Source organism: Natator depressus, chromosome 7 (assembly GCF_965152275.1).
Source record: "Natator depressus isolate rNatDep1 chromosome 7, rNatDep2.hap1, whole genome shotgun sequence".
Lineage (NCBI taxonomy): Eukaryota > Metazoa > Chordata > Testudines > Cheloniidae > Natator > Natator depressus.
The window spans coordinates 72,143,491-72,171,117 of NC_134240.1; the positions used below are offsets into that span (position 1 = coordinate 72,143,491).

Consider the following 27,627-nt stretch of genomic DNA (forward strand, 5'->3'; position numbering starts at 1 on the left):
CTAGCCCAAAGCCCTCCAGTCCTTTAGGAGCAGCAAGCCACTCTGTTACAAGGCCTGAGTGCATTAACTTTGTAGCATTAATATTGTGTCTTTTTGAGGTCAGTAACAGGACATAATGCAGGAGAAAACAATATTCATGTAGCATCTTTCTCCACTGCATTAACAATAAGTGGTTGTAGCCTGCCCATCAATTGAAAAGCAGCACAACCCAAGGGATCAGAATTTAGGTCTCAGGCAGGCAGAAGCTGGGAGCATGACAGAGGCAAGGAGCTCAGACCCCTGGTAAGGGGAAGCTCCTTATATCATTCCCCAATGACCTATGCTAATGGATGCAGAGAGCGGTACTGAAGAGATCTGATGCTCATTTTCACATCGTCTTTCTCCAAGAGTTGAGAACACGCACCTTTGCCCTCCTTCTTGCCCCATCCCTCTGGATCATGAATAGGAGATCATGTCTGTGACCAAGGAAAAAGTGGACAAGATTCCATGCAGAGATAGTCAACAGCATTATTTTTTAATTGACTATATAAGACACTTTTGATAGATCTGCACATCACCATCTTCCCAGTTGCTTCTGCAACATTTCCAGCCTTGGGAGTGAATCTGGGTCTCCCACATAGCAGTGCTGAGCAGCATTACGACTAGATTGGCCCACAAGTTTGGTTTGATTCCCCCTGCTGTCATCTCAGTGACTCTTTGGAGTAGCTGCTTCTTTACATAAGGCTTTTCTGCAGCTCTGTCACCCAAGTTTATTTTTAATTAACAAAAACCAGTGCAGCGAGCCAAAGCTGTGGCATGGGGCTCTGTGCTGTTGCATTTGTCTGGACATACATTCACAAAATGACTTTTTTTCAGTGTCTGCCCCTCAGATTCTCAGGTTCGAGAATATTCTGCCAGCTCTGTAAACCATGCAATGAGCCAAATATATCTAGCTTTTACAGGAATCAGTAGAGATATATTAGGAACAAGTTGTAGCCTGTAAGCAGATCAGGGATTCTATATCCATTTTAGGTATGTGCAAGACAGCTGAGCAACTGCTTACCGTGAAACATGGTGTAATAGTATCATTTTCTGAAGTGAACTCTGATGGCTATTCTAATCCTCTCAACCATGTTTGTGCATAGAAAACAATATTTTTAAGGTAGAACTGGAGTTTGTAAAATACCTCTTAAAAGAGAGAGCAACCAATTCTTTGATGGTGGAGTAATAAGAACATGCACATGTAAATTATAGTTTCATAGACAGAAAAAATACCGTGCACACATGAGTCTTCTCAGAAGTGGTCAATAGCCTCAAATCTCCACAAAGATTTTTCAGACCTAAACAGATTATCACAGCTCCCTCCAGCTACAGCAAAGCTTAGCCTCTCTTGATATGTTGGGTTGAGATGATACAATTTTTTCCAGCTCAGTCCCACACATCATTTTAGTTTATTTCTAAATATGGGCAGGTAACAAAATATGCAACCCGCTCACTCAAAGATGCCACAGAGTAACCAACTGGTAATCCTACCCCCCTGACACACAGAAACATGCGGGACAGGTATTTACTGCCCTAGCCAAAGACGTGCAGAATAACACAGGCTGGAATGAGTATCCATACATGAGAAACTATGACTCATTCTCAATCTGTGTTAATGTTCCCCACTGCAGAACCTTTACTCCATTAAGATCTGCTGCTGATAATGTAATACGCACTCCTGCAAAAAATGTTCACCCTTGCCCTGTGATAAGCCCTTAATTCCAGAAGTGCATAAGAGGAGTAAGGGACTGGGAACTCAGTAAGAGACACAGAAATCATTCCAATCTTCCTTTGCGCAGAATTTTAACAAGGGGCTCCCAAGAGTCCATTCTCATGTATGGATACTCATTCCAGCACATCACTGGATCTGTTTAGATGTTTCACAGGGTACAAGTTAAAAAAAATCCCAAACATTTAAATATAAAATACACCTGGGATATACCTGCCTATGTAGGTTCTTATACAGTATCACTTATAGACTGGTACCAATCAGAGTCAGAGATGACCTTGCAGAGCCTGTTTTGCTTATGCACATATACTGCTTTTTATGAATGTACAAACCCAAAAAAGCAGAAAATCATGGATAACATAAGCACTAAACCTCTAGCACAGGGGCAGGCAAACTTTTTGGCCTGAGGGCCACATCGGGTTTCTGAAATTGTATGGAGAGCTGGTTAGGGGAGGCTGTGCCTCCCCAAACAGCCAGGTGTGGCCCTGCCCCCGCCTCCAATCCAACCCTTCCTACTTCTCACCCCCTGACGGCCCCCCCGGGACTCCTGCCCCATCTAACCCCTGCTGTTCCCTGTCCCATCTACCCCTCTCTTTCCCCTGACCACCCCCAGGCTCCCTGACAACCCCTCCTCTCATTCCTGACTCCCCCCCCCCCCGGGACCCCTGCCCCATCCAACCACCCCTTCTCCCTGACCGTCCCTGGAACCCCAGCCCCTGACTGCCCCCCACTGCTCCATCCAATCCCCCGCCCTCCTTCCTGACTGCCCCCCGGATCCCCTGTTCCCTGCCCTCTGACCATCCCAACCCTTATCCACACCCCCGCCCCCTGACCACCACCCCAAACTCCCCTGCCCTCTATCCAACCCCCACACTGAGCTGCCTGGAGCACTGGTGGCTGGCAGCGCTACAGCCGTACCGCCCAGAGCACCAGGACAGGCAGCTGTGCTGCCCAGCTGGAGCCAGCCATGCCATCGCGCAGCACAGAGCACCGGGTCAGGCCGCGGCTCTGCACCTGCGCTGCCACCCAGAGCATTGCACTGGCGGCGCAGTGAGCTGAGGCTGTGGGGGAGGGGGAACTGCAGGTGAGGGGCTGGGGACTAGCCTCCCGGGCCAGGAGCTCAGGGGCCAGGCAGGAGGGTCCCGCAGGCCAGATGTGGCCCACGGGCCGTAATTTGCCCATCTCTGCTCTAGCAGATCCCAAGAAAGCTAGTATTCCTTTTTAGATTGCAGTCCACAGGGCTTCTCACTTCATGGATAACATACAGGTGGGAATGGGGGCCCGGGAACACTGAATTTTCACAGCATGCTACCGTTACAAAGACACTTGAGCTGAGTAATTTCAGGCTGTTTGTACTTTGCTGAGTGCTTAACAGCTATCAAAACAGCTCTTTCTTTCCCAGGGTGGGGTCCATTAACTGTACATGATTTTTCATATTGCCCCATTTGTTTATATGTAAAACAAGAGGCAGAATTGGCTATACTTTATGAATATGTTACAGCTACTCATACAAAAGCACCCCAAAACCATATTCAAATTCAGAATGAAATCTCAGGTGAGGGTACCATGATAAAAGCTTTAGCTTTGTTATTGGGAATCTTACACTTAAACTTGGAAAGATTCACTTTTAATTAGTAAATGTCAGTAACTTTTGATGTACACACACACCCTGATGAAAAAAATATTTCCATTAGTAATAATCCAAGTTTACAGCTCGGCAATGTTAGAAAGAAAAGTGCTGCTTGAGAACTTATTAGAGTTTGATTTAAGGATATTTCCTTTGTATATTTTGACACGTGATGTTGACAATTTGTGTTTTAATGGTTATAAGGCTTTAAATTTTTGAATCTCAATGCCTACAGTCATTAAATAACTATTGTCTGATACCCCTGCCCCAATTTACTGCAATATAAAATTGAAAAAAAAATTAAAATGCTTAAAAATATCAATATTATCCATCCAAATTATAAAAAAATAAAAATCAAATTCTGCCAAGCCTACTTACGGTATTTCTCAGTATATTACCAGCAGGCCACAGATGTGCACCAAGAGGAGCTTAAACTATTTTGTGACAGTGCTTGTGCATATACGTGGGAAGAAGTGGCACATATAGAAAGGCAGCGCTATGAGGTAGGGGGATTACTGTGGAGCTGGTTCAGTGTCCATATTTTGTTTGCCCCCTTAAGCACAAATGGTTCTATTATGTGGTCTGATCCAAAGCCTATTGAAATCAATGGAAAGGCTCCCATGTCTTGAGGAGGCAAGAAGGGCTGCATCTGCCACAAATGTCAATGAGTGGCAGATGCAGCCCTATAGTGTGTACTTTTTTGTAATAGAACATAGTAGGAATACTTAGGCAGTTCGTCTGTCCAAAATTTACCTAAAGGAAAATACAAGGAGAAAGCAGGAGGTCAGACTAGATGATCATGAGGTCCCTTCTGACCTTAAAGTCTATGAATTGGAGGTTACCAAGGGATGTGAGGAGGCCAAGACAAGGGAGGTAAAATGTGCTACTGAGGAGCTGTAAGTGCTAAAGCAGGTAGAGAAATGATATTTTTCCTCATGAAAAATATAAATGAAAACAAAAGCTTTTTTTGGTCTGTTTCTGTTGAAAAATGTCTTTGAATTTAAGTCTCTTATAACCAAATGTAGACAGCACTTCCGAGTTTACAGCGCTAGGGCTTGATTGTGCTAGTGAGCGCTAGGCTCACTGTCTTGCATCTTGTGTAGTCATTTACACTAATGCAAACTTAGTCAAACTGGTGTAAAACAATATCAACTCAGAATAATAGCATTTTACATCCACTTTGCTCTCATGTAAGTGACTATGCAAGGTACTGGGCAAAGGAGAATCAGGCCCCTATTGTATTTTTCTCCTCTTGCTCTCAGCCCCTCATTTTGTATATTATATTGAGCTAAAGGAAAGCTTTGGTGACTAAATTGTGTCTCAGGGAAGTTTTCCCTTTACCTACCTTTTACTATACTTCTGCATTGTTATTTGAAATATTCTTTTCCTTAATCAGACCTTAATTATCCAAACAGAAAGGCGGACATGGGATTTATTCAGATAAGGGTGCTGAAAATTCCTTATTTTTCCTAAAACACATTGGGAAACGTGACTTCATTTCAGATAAAGACAGCTTTGGGGTAACTGACTTATAGAGGTTTATTTGTAAATTAGTAAATCATAAATAAAAGTAGAAAGGTTAGAAAGTAACTCTTTCCCATGGCCATCATTTATTTCAATATTTCTGTAATGTAGTCCAAGCTTGTGGCAAAAATACATGCCCTGCAAATACAGTACAGCATTGAACAACTTCATATTCTGAAGTCAAACTCGGTGGGATCATCTCTATATCTTACCAGGTGGATAATAACTATTGATTATTTATTTCCACACACAAGTGGAATAGTGCTTAGATTTGAGCTGGAGGACATTCAAACCAAGGGGTCGAACTAATAACAATTCAATTTCGACTTGCACTGGAAAGTGACTACATTGAGAAAGGAGTTATAGAAGTTCACTGCAATAGATTAAGACTGTTATCTTAGCTGCTCCAGGCAATTTCTTTTTAGGAAAGTGTAGTTTCAGATCCCTTTTACAGCAACTTCCATACAGGCCTGTAGCTGATATTCAGGTCAACCAGATTAAGTACAGCAAATTAAATTGGAGAATACCAACACGCTAGTTTAGTCATAGGTACCTTAACCACAGTGTTCCTCCTCATGCCAGGATACCCAGTAGCCAATCTGTAATACAATTCAGGATACCAAAGACCAAGAGTTGTTATGAAATAGTATTATGTGTCCTTTTTGAGGTGGGGAACGGTTTAATAACTATTTTTCAGGACATCATTAATCATAATTACAAGACAAATTCACAATATAGTAACTGTTTTATACTTCATTCTTCAGCTAATTACTTACTTACTGAAACACTGAATTAATCACCATGTTACCTACCCTCTAGGAAGTCCACCTTCTGAAGCCCTTCGTTTGAGACTTAATTTATGCATCTCAACCATTTCCTTTAGAGTCTCTGCTGAGTAAAGGCCAATGGGGTTGTTATACTGCCTTGCAGGGCTCAGCTGGTGTTTAGGACTACTGCCATCAGTGAACACAGGGCTTAGTTTTGAACCTAGGTCACTCTTTGCAGGTGAAATGTCAGGTGTCACAGACAGAGAGGCCATGGAAGTTCTAACTGCAGTAGTCTTTAAGAAGGAAGAGCTATTTGAACAGCTGATCTCCTGCTTGCTGAGGTAGCCTGAAAACGTTCCATTGGTGGCTAATATACTACCCAAAGGCCCAGTCGCTGTGCTAGTTAGAGGACTGAAGATTGTTCTGTTGCCACTGACTTCCAAAGCAGGGTCCTGTAGTAGCAAACATGCAGGCCAAGAAAAGAAAAAAAGAGCAATCATAGAACACATGCAAAAAGAATATGTCTATATCTATCGCTTTCTGCATATATTCATACACTTGAGACAAACAGATTAGTGGCCAAGGTAGCCAGCCTTTCGATAAAACAGAACATTCAGTTGATCTTCCTTCAATAGGGTGGGACAATACACTCAAGTATTTTTTTTTTTAGTTGAAACATATAAGTTAAAATTTAATGTTATTAGCTGAAGATATAATTAGCTCTCATTTGATAGACTATATCTTCCATTCATTCTTATGATAATTAAGGAAATCTGAATGGTTTGAGGTCAGCCCCATTTGAGGCAATAATATACAAGTACAAAAATCTATGCTATTAGCTAGAAATGTAAGACCTAATGTTTCTGAAATCACAGCATTCAATTTCTCACAAACAGTCCTAAAATTAATGAAGTTCGTATACTGCATTGTTCTCATAGGCTCCAGGTCATGCTAATAAGGCCATGCAACGTGGTTAGCAAGTAGGCTGAAAGAACTCAAGAAGGTGTATTAACCAACAGGTATAGTTTCTCTTTTATGCGTGTGCATAATTTCCATTTAAATGAATGGAAGTTAAACAGGCATACAGCATGAAATTGCACCCTAGGAGTATAATTCCACATCTGTGATTTGGATGTTTTTTTCTAGCTAGGACACTATGGAATATTGTCTTTGTGAGGGTCTCAAGATGCCCTCCCAATATCAGACATATGCAAGAACTCCTGCTGGTGCCTCACATTAGAAGCACATCTTAACTTTCTAAAACCCACTCTAGAAAATAATAGGAAATTATGTCTTTTGTTAAATATAATGTCAATAAATGGTTTCCTACTAATGCTGCAAAGTACAGATTAAATAAGGTTAATACTGAAAACAGGAAATAATGACATTTTCAGTAACACATTCCACACAAAAAATAATCAGCAGATCATAAGAGAATTAGAACATAAACTCTGAAAAGGACAATCTACCTCCTCTCCCTACTCCCTCCCACTCAAAAGTTTTGAGCTGGTGCTTGCTATGACCTAGATCAGCAGTTCTCAAACTGTGGGTCAGGACCACAAAGTGGGTCATGACCCTGGGATTGCCAGGGCTGGCTTAGATGTGCTGGGGTTTGGGGCCAGAGCCAAAGCCCGAGATCCACCACCTGGGCCTGAAGCTAAAGCCTGAGCCCCACCACCTGGGGCTGAAGCTCAGGTTACAGGCTCCCTGAAACCTGAGCCCCACCACCTGGGTGGCAGGGCTCAGGTTACAGGTTCCCCGCTGGGGCTGAAGCCCCTGGGCTTTGGCTTTGGCCACCCCACCCGGTGTGACGAGGATTGGGCTTTGGCTCAGGCTTCGGTCCTCCCTCCTGGGGTCGTGTAGTAATTTTTGTTGTCAGAAGGGGATCATGGTGCAATGAAGTCTGAGAACTCTAGATCATTGCCTTGTGCCCCTCAGTGCAAATTAACCCCAGGTGTAACTCCACATAAGTCAGTGGGAGTTGAGGGCAGCCAGAATTTCTCAGGACATACAGAGTACCTGGCAGGACGGAATCTTTAGATCCAACTAAATTGCCTATATTTCCATCAAAGTAAATCATTGGCTCACTGTGGTGCATCATAACTAGGATATTGATTTTTGTATTTTCTTTAAGAAGTCTTTCTTTCTGCTAGAGGGAATGGCTGCAAGAAGATTAAAGACGAAGGATCTTACAGAGCAAGAGAAAGATGCTCTGTTTTAACTCTCATGAGCATTTTAAATTTATGTAGTCTCTTCGTTTTCTCCTTAATTTGAAATAAAAGACTATCTAGATCTTAAGAACATGGTTTTCCAATTTGTGTTTGGAAAACCTAATTCGTAAATCCACCACACCAGTGTTCAGCATGTCTTTGTCTTCATAATGCCCAACTTTTTGTGACCCGGTTTTCCTATTAAACCAAAGCTAGTTCCAATAAATCCATTCCCTTTCATCTTTTAGCCTGGTCAATACCTCAGCTCAATAGTTCAAACTCTCCTCTTGGAAGGTGTCTTTGTGAGACTTTTTTCTATGTTATGTTTTGGCAGCTCACTTGATAATGGAGTATCCAGGAGCAATCAGCATAATTATTATATATACTACCATAACACTTGGGAGCCCTAGGCATGGACCAGAACCCAGCTGTGCTCGGCACACAGAACAAAAAGTGATTACAATCTTAAGTGCATGTACCTCTTGTAAAATGCTTCTACTATACTTAGATTGTAAGCTTTATTTTTTCCTTCTGTTTGTTTATATGATTTGAAAGAAACAGGACCGCAGCAGACATTTTCAGGGATTGCTGTATCTGTTGCACGCCAGTGTATAGTGCGGCACTAGATAAAGCATTTGGATGAATGGGGAATTTGTGGATTTCTTAGGGTATATGTGATATCAACTTGCAATTTATCCCAGAAGCTTAGAGTCCTGACTTACAGCTAGTTTACACTGACCCTGATTCAGTGCTGTACAGGGGGCACATTTTCCCCACCCCTGTGCATGTGGACACATAGAAGCCATAATTAATAACCACATTCTTGGAAGCATAAGATTGGAATGCCTGTCTGTGTTCCTGCCAGGACTCACATCCCAGGGGAGCGTATCTAAAAGGGATGTACCCCATGCAGCAGCAAAGGCCAAGAACACTGCTCCAGACTGGAGTTCAAGGCTAAACCTTTCAAAGGTCTTGAAGGAGCTGCTACTCAGCGTAAGTCCCTCAGTGATCCCTGGGGGCACTGTGCCCCATACCTATAATGGCTTGCAGGATCATATTTAGACATCCCAAATGTGCAACCCCACTGACTTCTATGGGGTTGCAGAGGGTGTAAGCCTGAGCAGAGTTTGGCCTTCAAACTGAAATTTATAGAGTGGGTAACAATGTCATTGTCAATGAATATTAGTTACTCGCACAGGGTCTAATTATCCACTGTTATGCTGGCTTTCTGGTGTGACGCCATTGAAGCTATGGAAAATTATTATCTTAATAGCATATTTCAAACTACTGCTTTTTACATATTTTGTCCATTTTTTCTGAATGTATTTGTAATTAATCACACACTTGGGTCATAATGTTCTGACCTCAAAAAAAGTCTTCAAATAACCATTGGTAATTGCCTTTTACAGGCTTCCAAGTATCATTAAACAAATAAAAAACAGGATTTTCACCTAAAATATATATTTTTAAAGAGGGACAAATGCACAATCCTTTCTCAAATAATGAGTTACCAATTACATAGATGCTCTCCTTCTGAAAGCTGTACATCCTGGCAGGATGGAAAAATCAAGGTAAAACAAAACAATAACAACAGAAGGAACAGACAGCATCTGATGGAGCTAGATCTGTAGGCTAACTAGAAAAAAACATTTTAGAATCAATGAAAATTTAATGTAGGACTCCTTCCCCTCACCTCTGATATAGGGAAGGGTACTGTGGGGGAAAAATATTAGGTGCTGGTAGCATGAGCTCTAGAAGAGAGCAACATTTTTAATCAATAAAAAGCAACCTAATAATATTTGGCAGAACTGTAGATTAAATAAAGGGAAGGTTATCGGAAAGGAAATATTGTGGGTAAGGGGACAGAAAATGAAGGCTGGTGGGGTTGCCATCCTTTAGCTTTGGGGGGAATTTTGGTTACATTCCTCAAATATTTTCTAGCTAGGTTTCTTAACTGCATATTGGTATTGATTTATTGTAATAGCTCATTTTTGGCATAGGAAAACAGAACTATGTCCTACAATTTACACTGGAAACTTGGGGCCATGTTAGCATTTGATGTTTTTAAGTTAGGACTGTGGGAATTTTTGGAGACAAGGGGCAATTTGTGGGATAAAGCGGAGAAATGGGGATATGGACTTTCAGCATCAGTATAAATTTCCTCAAAGAACCATTTTCCACTGATCAGCTTATTTGGTTGTTTCCTCTCATGATTGATAAAGTACCTGTTACTTGGTTCATTCATAAGAGTATATTTTAGATTAAATTATTGTTCTGTTTGTTTCAATCTCGTGGCAAGAACATACCAATGAAGGAAAAATGTATTGCACTTCTGAAATCTGAATGTCAGGCTTTTAATAATGAACATCTTTTAGCATTATATCTAATGAAATTATAAGTAGTCAGCAGTGACTAACATTTCCTTGTTCCCCATCTTCCCCCCATTCCACCTCATCAAATTATCCCTCTGGCTGGAAAAATGAACTAACATTTTCATCTATAAAAGTCTGATGCTACCTTTCTGTTGACCAGAAGAGGAGGCTCTAACACTGGGCATTGGCTTCCTCCCTAGAGAAAGATCCTGTCACCTTGCTGAGATCCCTTGCTACATGGAGAAGTCAGGCAGCTGGATTCTAATTTCCCAGTGTAACGGTGAGATACCACATCAGTGGATGAGCTTAAAAATGATTATGTAGAGGAGAACACGGAACATTTGGGGGTGAAAGGAGTTTATTATGAAGCATTAGCTGAGCCCATTCTTTGTTCTCAGTAAAACCTTTTTTTTTTTTACTTTCTAATATTCGTCTAACTTCTCTAAGGACAGAACATTCCCCTTCACCTATGGGACAGGAAGGGAACCTCAACATGGACACCACTGGCTTCTAGAGTGGGAGATACCAAAACAGTATGCCAATTTGTCAACTTGCTCTACCTTCATTCTCACCCCAAAGAAGTCTCTTTATGGGCACTGTGTGGGGTTAGGTATGTGGGAGTGGGGAGGGATGGACCAGGGTGAACAAGAGCTGACTGAATGAACATTAACTTGCATGGATTCATTCCATGGTGTGAACTTTGCTCTAGTACAAAGGTGGGACTCAAGGGGCATCTGAGTAGGGTGACCCACAGCAGGGCACTGTGTTAATGCACTATTGAGACTGCACTCTTAAGCACTCAAGTCAGGAAGTATGATAGGTAATGTTAACTCTGACCTTACTATGCTCTGGGATACAGTCTTTAATTAGAATATTATACCAATTCTTTGCACGTCTACAGGAATGATTTCAGTTTTTAGAAACATTAATTAATTAATTTAGCCTTACAACACCCATATTAAGAAGCTAGTTGTTACTATCACCACTTCACAGACAGGTGAACTGAGGCACAGAGAAATTAAGTGACTTGTCCAAAGTCACACAAGCAGTCTGTGGCACAGTCAGGAATAGAAGACAAATCTCCTGTTCTGTGCCTTATTCAACAAGACCATCATTCCTCCAACTATGATTGCTGGTTATTTTAGATACATGTTCATACTGTTGTAGAATACACTATTCATTAACACAAGGAGGCTCAGATTCTGACTGGGACTCTTTGAGAGCTACAGTAATAGACATATTAATTATTTTATAGTGTCTTATTTCATAAATAGTACAGAATGTGATCATATAGATAAACACTATATCATAATGCCTATATGCAAAAGGACAGAGTTAAGGCTATGTGTTGACCCTTACATTTCATATTTCTTTACTTGTAGATGCTTAACTATGAACCCTAATGTTGCATGAACAAAGAGCATTTATGAACCTTTAGTTCAATTCTCTGGAAGACTCCCCATCTCTCTTTCCTCCATTTTGAATGACTTCTAATCACAGATGTTCTCAGTCTTGGATACATCATTCTATTCTTTCAATATTTCATGCCTAGAGCTGCGCAAACAGCTTCACTGAACTCTCAAATGATTAATCTTGTTTTGAATTGTTTGGTAAGCAAAAAGTGTAAACTGTGATTCAATCAAACCTTTGTTCCCTTCAGCAGCCCTGGAGCCCAGTTGATCTCACGTATCACACAACATTCACAAAAAAAGCATCAGCTCAAAACACAGATTAGCTGAAGAAAATGAGGAGACAGTGGGCTTCACTGGGGATGTGGGAGCATTCCTATCAAACTGAAAAAAAACGTGTTGAGTGTGTCTTTCAATAGGCTGAAGTTGCACCTAATATGAGTTCTTATACTAAAATATAATCAGCTGCTGACAGAAGTTGAAAAGAAATACATGCTTGCAAATGAGCAGAAATTACAACTGGGTCAGCAGAAATAACGTGTATGGTTTATATCAGCCACTGAACTTGTCTGCGCATGCAAGAGTTCTTAGCTGCATGCATTATCCCTGACCCAGAAAGACTACCCTTACAGATGAGAGAACAGCTTGGCAATGACAGTTTTATAATGTAGCCACTTGCTCTCTGGGAGCTGAAATGAAATCAAACTAATTTCATATGAGCCACTGCAGTAGCCATCAGATTCTAACACTACCCACCTTAACTGGAGCTAGAGACCTAGCTCTGTGTCCCACTGACAGTCCCCCAAACCAGCCAGTCCCCCAGTGCTAAGGATATTCTAAGATGGTTTGTAACAAGTAACAAACTTTATTTTAAACAAAACTTTATTTTAACAATATATTTACTGTAACATACCTGACCTCAACATACATGAAATCCTAGTTTACATCAGTAAGATTATTTTATACCATATTTGAGATCTCTGCTTTAGTGATTCAAGACATTCATGCTCCCACCATAATTCCCTCCCAATACATGCTCAAAGAGGACTCATTTCAGCTACTGAACTCATTGACAATTTCCCTCTGCATGAACCACACGTGATCTGGCATGCATCTACTGCAGTCCTCCTAGCCCAACATGAGAGAGACTGAACTCCCTCACAACCTCTGGATATACATCTGACCCCCAGTCGCCTTGCTCTAAGACATGCATCATCATTCCCATCCCAACTGTCCAAGTCTCCCAGAATCCCTGAACAAGCACCCTAAGCTGACCTCCAACTGCCACTTTCTTTCCAGTATCACCTTGGACAAATACCATGACCCACCTCTGAGGTGTAAAACTCTCTCAGTCCTGCCAGAAATACCACCCCAACAACATTTCCACTCCTAGCTGCCACTAACCATACACCATACTCCCAGACAAGAGATCTAGCCAACTTGACCCACAGCTCTGAGAAATCTCCTAGCACACTTGGAAATGGGATAGGACCCACATCCCAGTTCTTTGAAAAACCCCTAGCAAATACCAGAAATGATTCTACATCCAACCTACTCCCTTACCTATAGAATGTTCAGTTTTAAGGTGACATGTACCTAGAAACTAAATGTCTGTGCTTTGGCAATCTCAGACCATTAATTCCCATAACACTCTGACGGGCTAAAACAGAAAATACAAGTTGAGCTGACACTCCAGCAACTATATTAAAGATATCTTTATGACTTTTTTTAAAACCAACAATATTTTAAAGAATTGATAATATGTATTAACCTTCCCCCTCCCCGTTCTTACATATTTACCAGATAGAAACACCTTTGGTAAGATAAGTGACTACTTAGGACATTTTTAAATTGACATTTGCCAGACATGCAGTATAGTTAATTACTGAGTTATCAGTGATCTCTTGAAACTACAGCTTGCCCGTGAATGAGCAAGCTCTGGAGCTGTGCAGGTCTGTCACATCCATGCAGATGCTCCTGGGAGTCAGTGTGTCACGTAGAAGCCTTGGAGAAGATCCAGTACACGAAGAGATGAACAGTTTACAAGGTCACTCAGGCTGCTTTGGAGGCTAAAAATTCTCTGACAATTTCCTTTCAGGGAAATACAGAACAAAACACTCCCTACTGAGCTGGCGAAATGGGAGACAGTTCTAAACAAAAGAATGGAACATTCTTCTTTTCCATGAAAATTCACAGTGATATTCCGTATTTCCCCTCCAATAACCTTCTGTCCCACAGAATTACATTCTCACCTGGTGAGCCCCATAATATTCTAGTATGAGAAGAGGCAGACATTTCCATCATCTGTCTGGATGAAGCAAATGGACATACACTTTGACGCCTCTTCCTTTCCCTCAGTGCCCTCTGTACTCTTCAGAAAAAAATATATAAAGGGGAACAGCTCCCTGCAGGATACATTTTGATATTTCTTCTTTCCCTGCCCAAATACCCATAAGGCACTTGAGTGACATAATATTGTTTCTGACTTGACTCAAAAATGGCCAAGCAGGTTCCTTTCAAATTTTCAGAAAATTAATAAATAAATAAAAGCCAAACATTTCGCCTCAAGTGGATATCTTGTATGTTAGTTTCAACATGTCAGCAGCTGCTGCAGGGAAGACACAAATCTCCTGAGCTCAGAATTTGGAATGCACAGTATTTATAAGAAATGTTTGAAGTTGGCATGTACACTCTGTTATTGATTTGGGATCTGAAATGGTTTGTCTTGTTTCTTATTTTATGTCATTGGGTGTTTATGTGTGAAATTAATCCTCACAGTGTAGGTAGGATTGACAATAGGGACTGCACTTCCCTGTTTATCCAATCAATAGGAATACAGCCTGGGCAATGGTAGTCCAAATTTCCTCCACACTGCTCTGCCAATGCACTACATAGAATCATAGAAGTGTAGGACTTGGAAGGGACCTCAATAGGTCATCTAGTTCAGTGCCCTGTACTCAAGGCAGGACTAAATAATAACTAGACCATTCCTGACAGGTATTTGTCTAACCCATTCTTAAAAACCTCCAATGATGTAGATTCCACAACTTTGCTAGGCAATTTGTTCCAGTGCTTAACCACCCTGACAGTTAGAAAGTTTTCCTAATGTCCAATTTAAACCTCCCTTGCCACAATTTAAGCCCATTGTTTCTTGTCCTATCCTCAGAGATTAACTAGAATTTTTCACTCTCCTCCTTGTAACAACCTTTTATGTACTTGAAAACTGTTATCATGTCCCCTCCGCATATCAGACCTGGAGGAATAACCTCTCATATCTAGGGATAGGAAGATACACAATTGCAGCCATTCATAGCCACCCTACAGAGACTGCAGACACAGTTGCTAACTAGACAGCATATGCTAGCCGTGGTGATGGTTTTTGGACATCTATATCCTAGGAGATAGACTTAGTCCATGAAACCTGAGCCATCCACTTTCCTCATCATTCACTGTTCGTCTTTACATTAAGTTATCCTCTATTTTTTGGTGTGATGTTTATTAACTGACCTGACAAGAAGGGACAGCTATCAATAAAGCTTGTAAAATGCCCTAATGTCATCTAGTCTAGCCAAGTCAACACATTGTCAGTTTTAGTCAATTTTTAGCTGAGCTGAGCCGTATGCTAACGGGGTTTTTCCTCAAGTGCTTTGGGAAATGACTCTATATTTTGGGAAGCTTTGATAGGCTTAGCTACCTATGCCTAGAAGAGAACAGAATAAAAAAAAATCAGAAATGCTCCAGGTGTTCGGAGAGGATTAGACCGGATAACGATTTATGTTTATGTGATTTATGTTAGAGTCAAATAACAAGAAGCACTAAAGAGATAATGTGTTACATACCTTCTGATGGGGAATTACAGGCCTGGGAGAGTCAACTTTAGGTGTGGCTGTTGGAACTGGAGCTGGGCGTTTAGATCTGGGGATCAAAACATTCCAAAAAAAGATTAATAGTCAGAACAACCTCACCTCCTATTTTTTAGATCCTTTCAAAACACCTTTTATATCGCACTGAAAAATTATCCTTTATCCAGAGTGAAAGCCATATGTAGAATCCATAGCCTCTTATCAACCACCAACCTTCTGTCTCCATCAATAGGCAAGATCTTCCTTTCTGCTTTTAGGGTAGGATTGCCAATGTTGGTTAGAATCATAGAATATCAGGGTTGGAAGGGACCTCAGGAGGTCATCTAGTCCAACCCCCTGCTCAAAGCAGGACCAATCCCCAATTTTTGCCCCAGATCCCTAAATGGCCCCCTCAAGGATTGAACTCACAACCCTGGGTTTAGCAGGCCAATGCTCAAACCACTGAGCTATCCCTGGACATAAAAATTGATCTTTAATGAAAGTTTAATTCCTGGAGACTCCAGGACAATGCTGGAGGGTTGGCAATCCTACTTTAGAGAGATCTTGGAAATCTGAATTAAACTTATAATTTTTAGCAATGCTGACAGGCCAAAATATTCAAAAGTGTCATGAGAGATGATTTTGGGAAGCTTCAATTTTTGGGTGCCTAGACCTAGATATATGGAGCCTGATTGTCTCGGTGCTGAGCACCCACAATTCTAGTTGAAGTCAGCCTAAGCTAGAAGTGCTCAGCACTTCTGATAATCAGGTCCACTGTGTCTTAAGATGCACATTCTAAACTTGAGGCATCTCAAAATCATAGGACACTTTTGTAAATTTTGACCTTCAGCATTATGTACGTGAACAGATTTTTGTTACTGACAGTTTAAATTAATGTAGTGCTTCTTCATATAATGCACAGTCAACTCTTTGCCTGAACATGTTGTGAAGGCCAAGACTATAACAAGGTTCAAAAAAGAACCAGATAAATTCTTGGAGGATAGGTCCATCAATGACTATTAGCCAAGATAGGCAGGGATGATGTCCCTAGCCTCTATTTGCCAGAAGCTGGGAATGGGCGACAGGGGATGGATCACTTGATGATTACCTGTTCTGTTCATTCCCTCTAAAGCACATGGTATTGGCCACTGTCAGAGGACAGGACACTGCGCTAGATGGACCATTTGTCTGACCCAGTATGGCTGTTCTTATGCCATATTACAAATCCTCCTCTCTTCCTCAGAGAGAGACTATGGGCTTCATTTTGGACAGTCCACAGTTCACACAAGAATTAAGGACCATCACAAACCACACCTCCTTCTGCTCCATCTGCAAGACACACTTTTTTGACCTGCCTTCTCTAACATAAACACAGAGCACTGTACATTTAAAAACAAAGCCCTACCAAAATAAAACTGCACTGCACACACACACACACATTCTCCCCCTAAAGAGAGCATAGGAGAGAAAATGAACCACACTCAACAGATATTAATTATGCCACTTAATTAATTGCTGGAAGGTGTTCAGAAGCTATGTAGAAGGGGGTGGAATAAGAACCTAGATAGGATAGAATAGAACAGCTCAGTGAAATCTTCTGCTCAATGAACAGTTGGTGGTCAAAAAATATAACAGAAAATTCTGGAGTGTGCCAAAGATGGAATAAAAAATAATACTGTACTGCCATTATATAGATCAGCATTATGTCCTCATGTGGAGTACTATGTGCTCCCTTGTCCACTGAGTATCTTATCTGGTGCACATGTGTGAACTATGAATGTTTGTTTCAGACCCAGTGAGCAGTGCAAATATTTTATGTCAATTGCAGAGATACAGCAAGCAGTCATAAACCACACACACATCCCTTTGAGGCTCCTCTGGAAAACATTTGTACTGTAGCAAAGGGATTCACTGATTAAACTGCGCCATCACTTTCACCATTTATTCTCTTTTAGTTGCCACCTTACCATAATGGATGTCATTAACATGCTATATCATCTGTTCCACACATTACTGAAATGCTTCATTTGTCATTCATAATGCTGCCCAGCTGAGGCTTTTCTTTCACATTAACTTTGCACAAGCTTTCAAAGGCACCAGCACCACATTAAAATAAAAAAGGCATCTAGATAACTCTGCACTCAACAACTACAGCTCTGACATTTATTAAAGAACACAAAGACTTGCTGGATTTAGCATAGTTGGAGTTGGACGGGTGGATAGAAGAGGTGAAGTCCCTCAATGTAAACGAAAACTCATGCATTCACAGAGGGCCATTGTCCTTCAGAGAATGTCTTAATTCAAAGGCACTTTCTTCCTCAAACCCCTCATTGGATAGTCAAGTCCTAGTAATTACGTTCATGACTTGTTCTATTTTTTAAAGTGAATAAATTGCCATTGTACACTTGTGTGTTGAAGTTGTGGGGGAAATTATTGTTGACCTGACCCTATCCCATTCTGCATCAAGATCTATGCACTATATGCAACATAGGCAAGAGCGGTAACGCAAGAGGCCTACAGGCCTGCATCCTGTAAGACTTAGCTTAAGCTAAGAGCATTTGCTTATGCTGGGCTGTGGCATTTGATCCAGATAACGGACTAGGCCAACCTCTAGCTAGAAAAGAGCCAAAGGGCCTAAAGTCCCTAGCTGTCCATAATATGCACCCCCCCAATCCTGCAAAAGTCCCTTGACAAAACGCTGCCATGAGCAAACCACAGATCTTGATAATAACGAAGTGCATCAGCACAGTGCTAATCATGAAACTGTTTTATTTTATCTCCTTATAAGGCTTTATTAACAATGCTTGAGTGATAAAAAAATAAGGAAATGTATCATTTGGCTTGGATTTGAAAACCTATATAAGACTGGTATTATAGGGGCAGGACAGAGAGAGACTAGGGTGGCACCTGTGTATGACCATCTCTATCTCCGTCTCCCGGCATGCTTGTATTCAATAAAAGACCTCAGGCTGTTTGAACAAAACAGATGGTGTGACTCATTTTCCACAACAAAGTCTAAAGTCTACTCCATCAATGGCAACATTATTTTATTCACAGTATTTCTTCTTACTTGTTCTATCACAGAATCACACAGAAAGAACGGGTCACATGTTTACAGTTTTTCTCTCCATGAGATGCACTAAAAACATGAGTCCAGTAGCTCTGGATCATTTATCCTTTGCTTTCACTTCTGCCATCAGGTTCAAGTGGGGGCCACAGACAGATCATTGAGAGATCACCGTAGAAGGTGAAAGACTAAGTTATATTTTTGAAAAAAGTCTTTTTGGATTCCCAGATCAGTCAGGGCTGATGTCATCTGCACAAGGAGGGATGCCAGTTTTGGTTGGACGTGTTCCTGGAGGTTTCATCACATGACATTAATCTTTAATTAAAGATTAATCTTTAATTATTGGAGACTCCAGGACAATCATCGAGGGTTGGCAACCCTATGCACAAGGCCCTCAAAAGGGATCTGGGCAGTACAGTTGGACAAGGTGGCCTCCACATCTCCTATGCATAATTCATCTTAAAACAAAATTCTTCCTCCCTTTCATTTATAAATCCTGAGATAAGGATCCCAGGTTTCCATTGCAACTGCCATTGATGACATTGCAAACAACTAACAGAAAAGCGTAGGTATTGCTGGAAAAATGAATGCACTAAGAAATACTTGATGTGAAAGAACAATCTTATTCCCATCACGTAACAGGTCTTGTCCATCTCTACTGTCAAATGACTCCTCCTTTGCTTTAGGTAAGTTTGGAGTCTGCTTCAACTAATGCAAGGTGAACATCTTGCACTTAAGGCTTATCTGGAAAGTGAGGGAGGAACTGAACTGAGAATATTTAAAACAATTTCTATATGTCTTATGGCTCCCCCGGGAGTGACACCAAGAGTCACTCTCGCCACCCCCATATTATGCTTTGTTTGCACTTTTCCACCTTTGCTTCCTCCAGGCCCTGCATTGCAGAAACAATTCTTTCTTTATGAAGGGAGGTGAATGGGAATTTCCCGAATAGCCCATTGGTGCCATCCTTACACTGGACTAAGGAGTAACTAGAGTGACATGAGGTGTTCGCTCCAGTAACCATAAGTGAACAGCGCTTTTAGTCCTTGCTGGCTCATAGAATGAAATGCTGGCCTCAATAATCAAACATAAGTCTCTCATGCAGTGATACAGAACAATAACCATAGTGCCACTCAATGCTTTCAAATATAAATGCATTTGTAATTTTGAAGTCTATACTTACATTCCATTAAATATTTGGGATCCCAGGGGTATATTATTTGTTCATTACAGCTGTGCATGGGACAGAAGTCCAGTTTTGCAAATGACTGTGAGATTTTGAAATCTGGCTTTGTTCCAAAATTGGAGTGAAAACCAAAAATTCTGAAATTCTCCATGAAGGAAAATCCCCCAAACAAACTGTTTCAGGTCAACTGAAAAGATTCATGTTGACAAAATCATTTTGTTTCATTTTAGACTTTTTTGTTTGTTTGTTTGTTTTGTATTATAATTAAAGCTAGTTGAATAAGTTATTTTTTTAATTTGCTGGCAGTTGTGAAAAAACTATTGGTTTAGGCTGAATTGAATCTGAATGATTTTTTTTTTAAATTTTCAGTGAATTGAAAAAGTCAACAAAACATCAATTTTGGGTCACACAAAATGTTTCATTCAACATGAGAGATTTTGCTTCTGAGCATTTTTAAAGACTAGATTCACAAAACAGCCAGAGAAGGAGCAGGAAGAGGTGGTTGACTTCCTTATAATCTTTAGCCCAATGGTTTGGGCAGTCACCTGTAAGCTGGGAGACCTAAATTCAAGTCCTGCCACTACATCCCAAGTGGGCCAAGGTTATAAGTGAGGCACCACCACCTGCTCTTGCTGCCATTTTGTGAATGGCGTCTTATCCCCTTGTAAATCTAACCCAAACAATGATGGAGCTTTTTGGCTTAAACTACTCTGAAAATTTGTGTCAAATTCACAAATAGTTTTCCGTCAACTGAAACTGCCTTTTTGGCAAATTAACTTCTTGTCCAAACATTTTTTGTCCAGCTCTAATTATAATACAAATTTAAAAAAAAATCTAAATTAAAAATTATTTCAAAATGAAAAATCAAAACATGACATTGTTGGAAATTCCCCCCCCCCCCCGCACCAGTTGTCTTACCAAACCAAATTCAGGTAAAATCAACTCAATTTCACAAAATGTTTTGATTTGGCTGGAATGGCATATTCCAGAATACGGTTCCACCAAAGTTTCCCTGACCAGCTTTATTGCTTAATATGTTGCAAAGGAAGGAGGGAAATTTAAAAAATATTTGCAGTTTTTTGTTTATCTTTTGTCTAAAGTCTGTAACTGTGTGTGTAAATGTAAAGTCACACTCTTTTAACTGAGAACCACCAACCACTGGGGTAAAGTTTAGTGCACTGGATGTCAGCTGCTGCAGCTCAGCTACTAAACAGTATTAAATATTCACCTTCTTCAAGACAATGCTGAAATCCATACTTTTATGAATAAAGGACTCCATGGGAACCAAATGTATTAACAAAAACTACCCACATAAGAACGGGTTGCAAGATAGGGCTATAATATGTCCGTTTAATGTGTGTCCTTTGTAAGGGGAGGAAGATACTGTATATGCAGAGTGATGACAATCTAACAGCGAGTAGCTCTTTTCCATTACTATGTACCATGATCCCTGCTGACCTTTAAAAGGAAATGGTCCTTGTATATTTCATAATTTTGACAATGTTTGCATTGCTTTTTCTTTGTTAACCTTTTGGAAGGCTGAAATTGAAACGGGTTTTCTTACGGAAGGTTTTTTCCTTGACTCCATTGTCTGTGAGCACTATCTTATAAAGTGTTGGGGAATCTTTCAGCATAAGTAGGAGGTATTTATTATAACTTACATTTCCTTAGTGCTTGAGATATTAAGAGGATAGGCACTATAGAAATACTTCAGCTCAGAAAGCACTTTACAAATCACTCATACCGCACCACTGAAATGCAACCACTGGCAGGCTGCAAAACAGTGGAGGGAGCAGAATTGGACTTCTGACATTCTTTGCTTTGAAACAAACATATCAATGGCTTTATTTGTGAAAAAACAACAGAAAGAAGAGGGACAGGTCAAATTTTAGGCCTGTTGATCCCTACTGTCCATTTTATAAATGTTAAAACCAATAATCGGTCAGTAGAGCCTTAAAGCGAACTAAGAGTTATATACTTACTGTCCCAAAGATAGAAACTTTGTCTTTTTTTAAAGATTTACTATAAAGTTTAAGTTTTATTCTAGTGACACTATTGTCCAAGTTCTCAAGTACTGTATGGAGTTTTAGTTAAAAAAGCTCCCCTGACTTTAAGAGGGATCATAAAGGCAAATCCTTCCATATCTCTTTGAATATTTCATAATAGATTATATATTATTTCAAACATAAGCGAGGTAAATTTTGAGCTGGGCCAAGAGTACCAGTTTGTGGGTATCACCTGTGCCTGCAATAAAAATACAAAACTCAACACTTGCACTAACAAATTGCATCTGCAGCTCACTGTGAATGCAAACATTGGCATTTGGGTGGATAACTATTTGATTTGTAAATTATTTGTCTGTATCATGCTATATTTGGCTGGATTACAAATCAGGCAGTTATCCTTCCAAATGTTAATGTTTGCACCCACATGCTATATGGGCACAAATTTTTCATGCATAAACTGTGTCTGCAAAAGAGAGGCCAGCCAAATACAACTGTATAAAAATGGACTCATTTTGGAATGTCTTTTCTCTGTCTTATTTCAGAAACAAGAGGGAATGCTGGGGGAGCCAAGAACATCCTGCATGATGGGGGAGATGTTATAGGAAAAAGGTGAATGGGAAGCTGTAGGGAGCTTGGGAAAGCCTGAGAGGAGAGGAACTGCTGGGGTAAACGTGGGAGATTTTTGAGTGATGATATGGATCAGGAAGTACTGAAGCAGCCTCCCCACTACTCTGCTCTTGTTCCCATTAGGCTTTCTATTCCTTTTTCCAAACAGCCCATTGCCTTGTGTGTCCCTCTTTAACTATTTCCCTCTCTTCTGCTACTTATGCATCCCTCATCCTCTCTTTTGTCTCTATCTTACTGCCCCCTTCTTTTGTTTGCCATCTCTATTCCTCCTATATGGCCTCATCTTTCTTGGCAGCCAGATCCTGGCGCAACCAACTGTAGCTGCTGCCTCTTCCTCCTCCTAGCTCCTGTGTGCTGGCTTGGATCAGCAGGTCAAGCGACAGGAGCTGAGGATGAGAGACAGCTTAACTACCTGAAATCCCTCCACCACAGCAACACCCAGTGGCCACAAGAAGAAACTGCAGGGGAATCTCTGCATGACAGCCCAGAAGGGCAGGGGGGAGACATGCAAAAGCTGACAAATGCCAAAGGGTATCATACAAGATACACTACACTTGGTATCCCTATTCCAGAAGCTCCTGAAAGGCCTATCTTCCAGCTCCATGGTTTCCTTTCTTGCTCTCTTCTTATTCCTTTCTGTGCCCTACTTTATTCCCAAACTATTTCCAAACACTTCCTCTCCTTGCCTCTATTGGAAATAAAAGTAACCCCTGAAAAGACAGCCTCATCCCAGTAACATTTCCAACAGTTAAAGAATCATGTTCATTTTTTTCATTTTATAACTTTAGGGACAGATCCTCAACTGGTGTAAATTGGCATATGTGAACTGACTTCACTAAAGCTATGTGAACTTATACCAGTTCTACATCTAATTTTCCCAAAAGAATTACGTAGATCACATTAGGTCTGAGATGAGCTACCTTTAACATTCAATCACCAACTAGACTGTCACTTGATACATGTATTTATTTACTACAGTTTACAAAACCTGGTGGCTTCACTATATTATCATACAAACCCCTTCTGCTTTGGTTCTCATTGCTTTGCTTTGCATCTAACCACCATGTTTTATCCAGTTCCTAAGCCAAAAGGATACGTCAACCACACATCAGTCCAGATTTACTTGAAACATTGGCCTATGATTGGACATCATCATGAATCTGATCTGAAGTTCAACTTTTAACTTAAATCCAAATGAGGAGAGTTTCATTAGGCTTCTGGTTTTATTACAGAAGTTTTACATGACTTTTCTGATTACCTATGCTAATTTAATTTGAAGAGAGCGGTATTTAGAAATGAATTACATTTTAACTACATTAAAAATGTGTGTCTTTGGGAGTGGGAATAGGGAATCTTTCTTCCCTTTGCACACTCCCACAAATAGACATTTCCTTACACCATTACTGATCAGAGGACAATGACTTTACCTCAGTCCTTCCTTTAAAATACTGGCAGAAACATTAAGATGAATAAAACTCTGCTGCCTTCAGCACAATGCTGCAAGAATTTAGGGAGACATAAACATAAAATGGAGACTATTACTCTCACAATGGGTAATGAACTAGCTAAGATGTATTTGAATGCTGTGCAGAACTCTGGTTACACTGCTATAGAAGAGGTTATCGTAGAAATTAAGATGGGACAGCAAAGGGCAACCACAATAATATAAGCAGTCTAGGATCTCAGAGCCTGATCCTGCATGCCCTCCAAACACACAGTCTCCACTGAAATCTTTGGTAGCTCAGCGTACAGGGGGCTTGCAGAACTGGGCCCCAAATTATTAAAAAAGATTAGAGAAATTACTTCTACATTCATTATTTAGGATTATAAATGGATATTAAGAAGGAATCCAATTAAAGTATACGGGGTATGGAAAGATGTTCAGTTGGGGTAGTGCCGTATGCAACAACAATGGAACAAAAACTGTGAGCTATGGAAGGGTCACAGTTTAATGTAGGGGGAAAATATTAATCTCAGCCCTGCCCTCCCCCACCACAGTGATAACAGCTAATAGAAGGAGTAAGTTAAATCATAAGCCCTTTTTGTCAGGGTCATCTTTTTGCACAGTGTTTGTACATAGCCTAGAACAGGGTTTGTACAGGGTCCTAGTCTATACCGGGCACTACTGTAATACAAACAAACAATCATAATGTGTGAAGAAACAGATGTAATAAGTAGGAGTGAGGATTTACAAGTATTTCAAAGAAATCATAGGGATGAGAAGCAGAAAGATCTCCCCAGTTTCCTAGTATAGAAAAATCCCCAGCAGGCACAGAACCAGTACAGCTGGTTCCTACACAGTTTCTCCTGGAAGTCCTGGCACAAGCGAGCAATTCCTGACTGGCAAATAGCCTCTTGGGGCCAAAGCCATCAGAGATAGATTATAGCAACCCCCATTCTGATCTAAAGTAAGCTGGGCCTGGCCTCCAGAATCATGGAGTTACAACCAAACCTTAAAAGCATCTAGCCTATTTCAAAAAGGTAACATAAGGCACAAGAAAATGTAAGATCCAACTGACAGCTTTCTATGCACACACAGAAGCTATAGTGCTGTGGTTCCAAAGGAATTTCTAATCACTGGCTAACAAAGATGGAATCCATTTATCCCTGTACCTCTGTTTGTATCTTGTTAACTGCAGGAGCAGTGGTTAGGGTGCTCCCAGCATCTCAACAACAAATTGCATTCTTCAATATCCTGTGGCTTTTAACACATAATATTTATTTAGCTGGTTTCATTCTAATTTCTTCTTGGAATGTGGACATTTCAATGTACTCTGGAGGCTTTTAGAGCATTTATCCTTGGTGTATGTGGGGCAAAAAAAGTTCACTAATGTGGATAATTATGTTATAGCTGCACTTCAGTTAATCCAGGGCCTTTGAATTCTTTCTCTGCTTCCAAAATAGAAAACATGTCAGAATGAGATCTTCATTCATTCCTTTCTTCATCAATTCTTCTAAATGTTCAAACAAGGGTAACTATTGTGTATTCCTCTGACAAAGCCAAACACAGACTGGTATTATTCTACCAAAAGAATAATTAACTATTTTCATGGTGAATTTTTAGTACTCTTGAAAGACAGAGATAAAGAGTGGCAGCTAAAGTCGTCATCATGAACATAGTCATTGTGTAAACAATGCACCTTCATCTTACTTTGCAACACTCCCTGCTGTTCCAACCCTCAGCTGCTCTTTGCAGAGATTGCACTAACTTGAAACCAGCAGCCCACTTTTCACTCATGCTCTATTTTAACTCCTATCCCCACAGGTGCAATACTAATAATTATCTGTGCTGATTCCCCCCAACTCTCAGCTGTCATGGATTTCAATGTGGGTGCAAGAGTGTAACTGACAATGAGATTTGGCTCATTGTCTATAACGCTTGCTGTATCCTACAAGTCAACCAGCTCTTGATCTAAACTACTATAGATGTCTGATGCCTTATTTTTACATATTAATCACCTAGCTGGGTGGGAGGAATCTTACAGAGAGTTTTACTGAAATACCAGTTAAAAAACTGTGTCTGGATCAATACTCTCTGCCATTCTTCTTCTTTTTTAAACCAGTAGCATTTAACTCCATTTATTCTGGCTGATTATGCTGGCAAGTACCTAGGCTCCTATTTTCATTTAAATAATGCACCATTTCATCCCGCATACTGATTACGTTACTTTTTTTTTACTGGATCAGAAGTCAAATATATCATTCTGTAATTACTTTACACCATTCTGGAATTTTAAGACAAACCTCATCTGATTCAAATGACACTGCACAGGTTTTGCTGAATAACTGAAAGAAAACAGACAAGTATTTTCTCACCATTATTAAATATCCACTCCTGTTGTGGCTACGTTATCATCATTGGGGTGGACTGCAATAGGCTCCTCCTGTTAGTTAGCACCAGATGTGCAATTTGCACTTAACAGTCAATTTTGTGAGCTAATGAGTACCAATCAATGAGAAAAGGCTCAATCTTCAAAACATTGTGGCCATCTCATCTATAATAGCATTATAGGTAACATTAGCTTCCTTGCTTCAGAATGTAATCAATAACTGTGTGTCTGAAAGATTATAAAACTGTCATGTTAATTGAGTATGTTGTGTCAGCCCATCAACTCAAATGAGATGTACCAGTAATCCCATCATGACCTTTTCATGCTGAATGCAATGCAATGCTGTGGAACAACTCACCTGCAGATTAACTTTAAACCCATCCAGGGAATATTCTTCACAATTTAATTTTACTTCTAAAATGACATTTTGAAAAAAAAAACCCAAAACAATCAAAAAGTGATGTGCACGCTGAGAACTGTTCTAATACCTAAGTGGGATCTTCTGTGCAATGAAGATTTCATTGCCCTTTAAAGCCATCACAGTTATCCATGATTTCCTGGCTCTTCTCTGAAACTAATAAGCACATGTTCTATGCAGTATAAGTAAATAGCAGTCCATTCAGATAGTAACTGAATTAAATTGTGCATCTAAGGAAAATAAATATTCATTGCTGTGATCAGCGTTGACATTTTATTTATTTTTCCATGGAAAAAGTGTCCATTAATTTTAAACTGATGAACTTTGCTATCCCAAAAGGATAACGCATAACACTGCCTTGGCTATAATCTGCCACGTAACAATGAAATATGTTATCCTCTCAATGTGGTCTAATTCAGAGACAGTTGGATGTATAATTGGATTGAATATTGGGGGGGCAGGGAGGGGGGGGAAATCCAAGTGGGGAAAGGGCGTCTTTGCTGCCTGTGAGAAACTGGCAAGGTTCATGAAAATTCTTTATCTGTTAGCATAGTCTGGAGGCTAGATGTGCTCTTTGAGCTTTCAAAACAGCGCAACAGCAGACACGCAGAAGAAACTTGGTGGCACCATGGGCAAACAGCTCTCCAAAGCTCTAGAGTCAATTGTCAGTCTGTTCTCTAGCTAAGAAGAATAAAGTATACAGAGTGGACTGATTTATATCAAAGTGATTTTAATAAAATTTAAACATGATTTAAATCATTGATTTTAATTGTAATTTGCTTTTGTACTTTTTATTTTTTCCTAAAGCAAAGTTGGTAACTATTGATAAATGTTGACTGCAACTTGTTGGGGTTCCCCTGAGACCTCTTACACTTGGTTCCCCAAGAATTCAGTCCAACTCCAGTCTTGTCACTCAGTTTCCTTTATCTGGCATACAGCAAAGTGCTGAATTGATCAGACCCAAGCCTAAGGGGTTAGCATACCACGTATCC

The 27,627-nt window shown here is 40.3% G+C and overlaps 1 protein-coding gene across 9 annotated transcripts in view; it reads right to left on the minus strand.

Moving 5' to 3' along the window:
* The window catches only part of LDB3 (LIM domain binding 3), a 190,874-nt gene that overhangs the window by 92,636 nt on the left and 70,611 nt on the right, over window positions 1-27,627 (minus strand). For all 9 annotated transcript variants that reach the window (XM_074958765.1, XM_074958771.1, XM_074958766.1 and 6 more), the window contains exons 4-5: window positions 15,499-15,574; window positions 5,714-6,120 (exon numbers count right to left, since the gene is read on the minus strand). In XM_074958765.1, coding sequence (XP_074814866.1) covers window positions 5,714-6,120; window positions 15,499-15,574 — 483 coding nt within the window. The remainder of the gene's footprint in view (window positions 1-5,713; window positions 6,121-15,498; window positions 15,575-27,627) is intronic.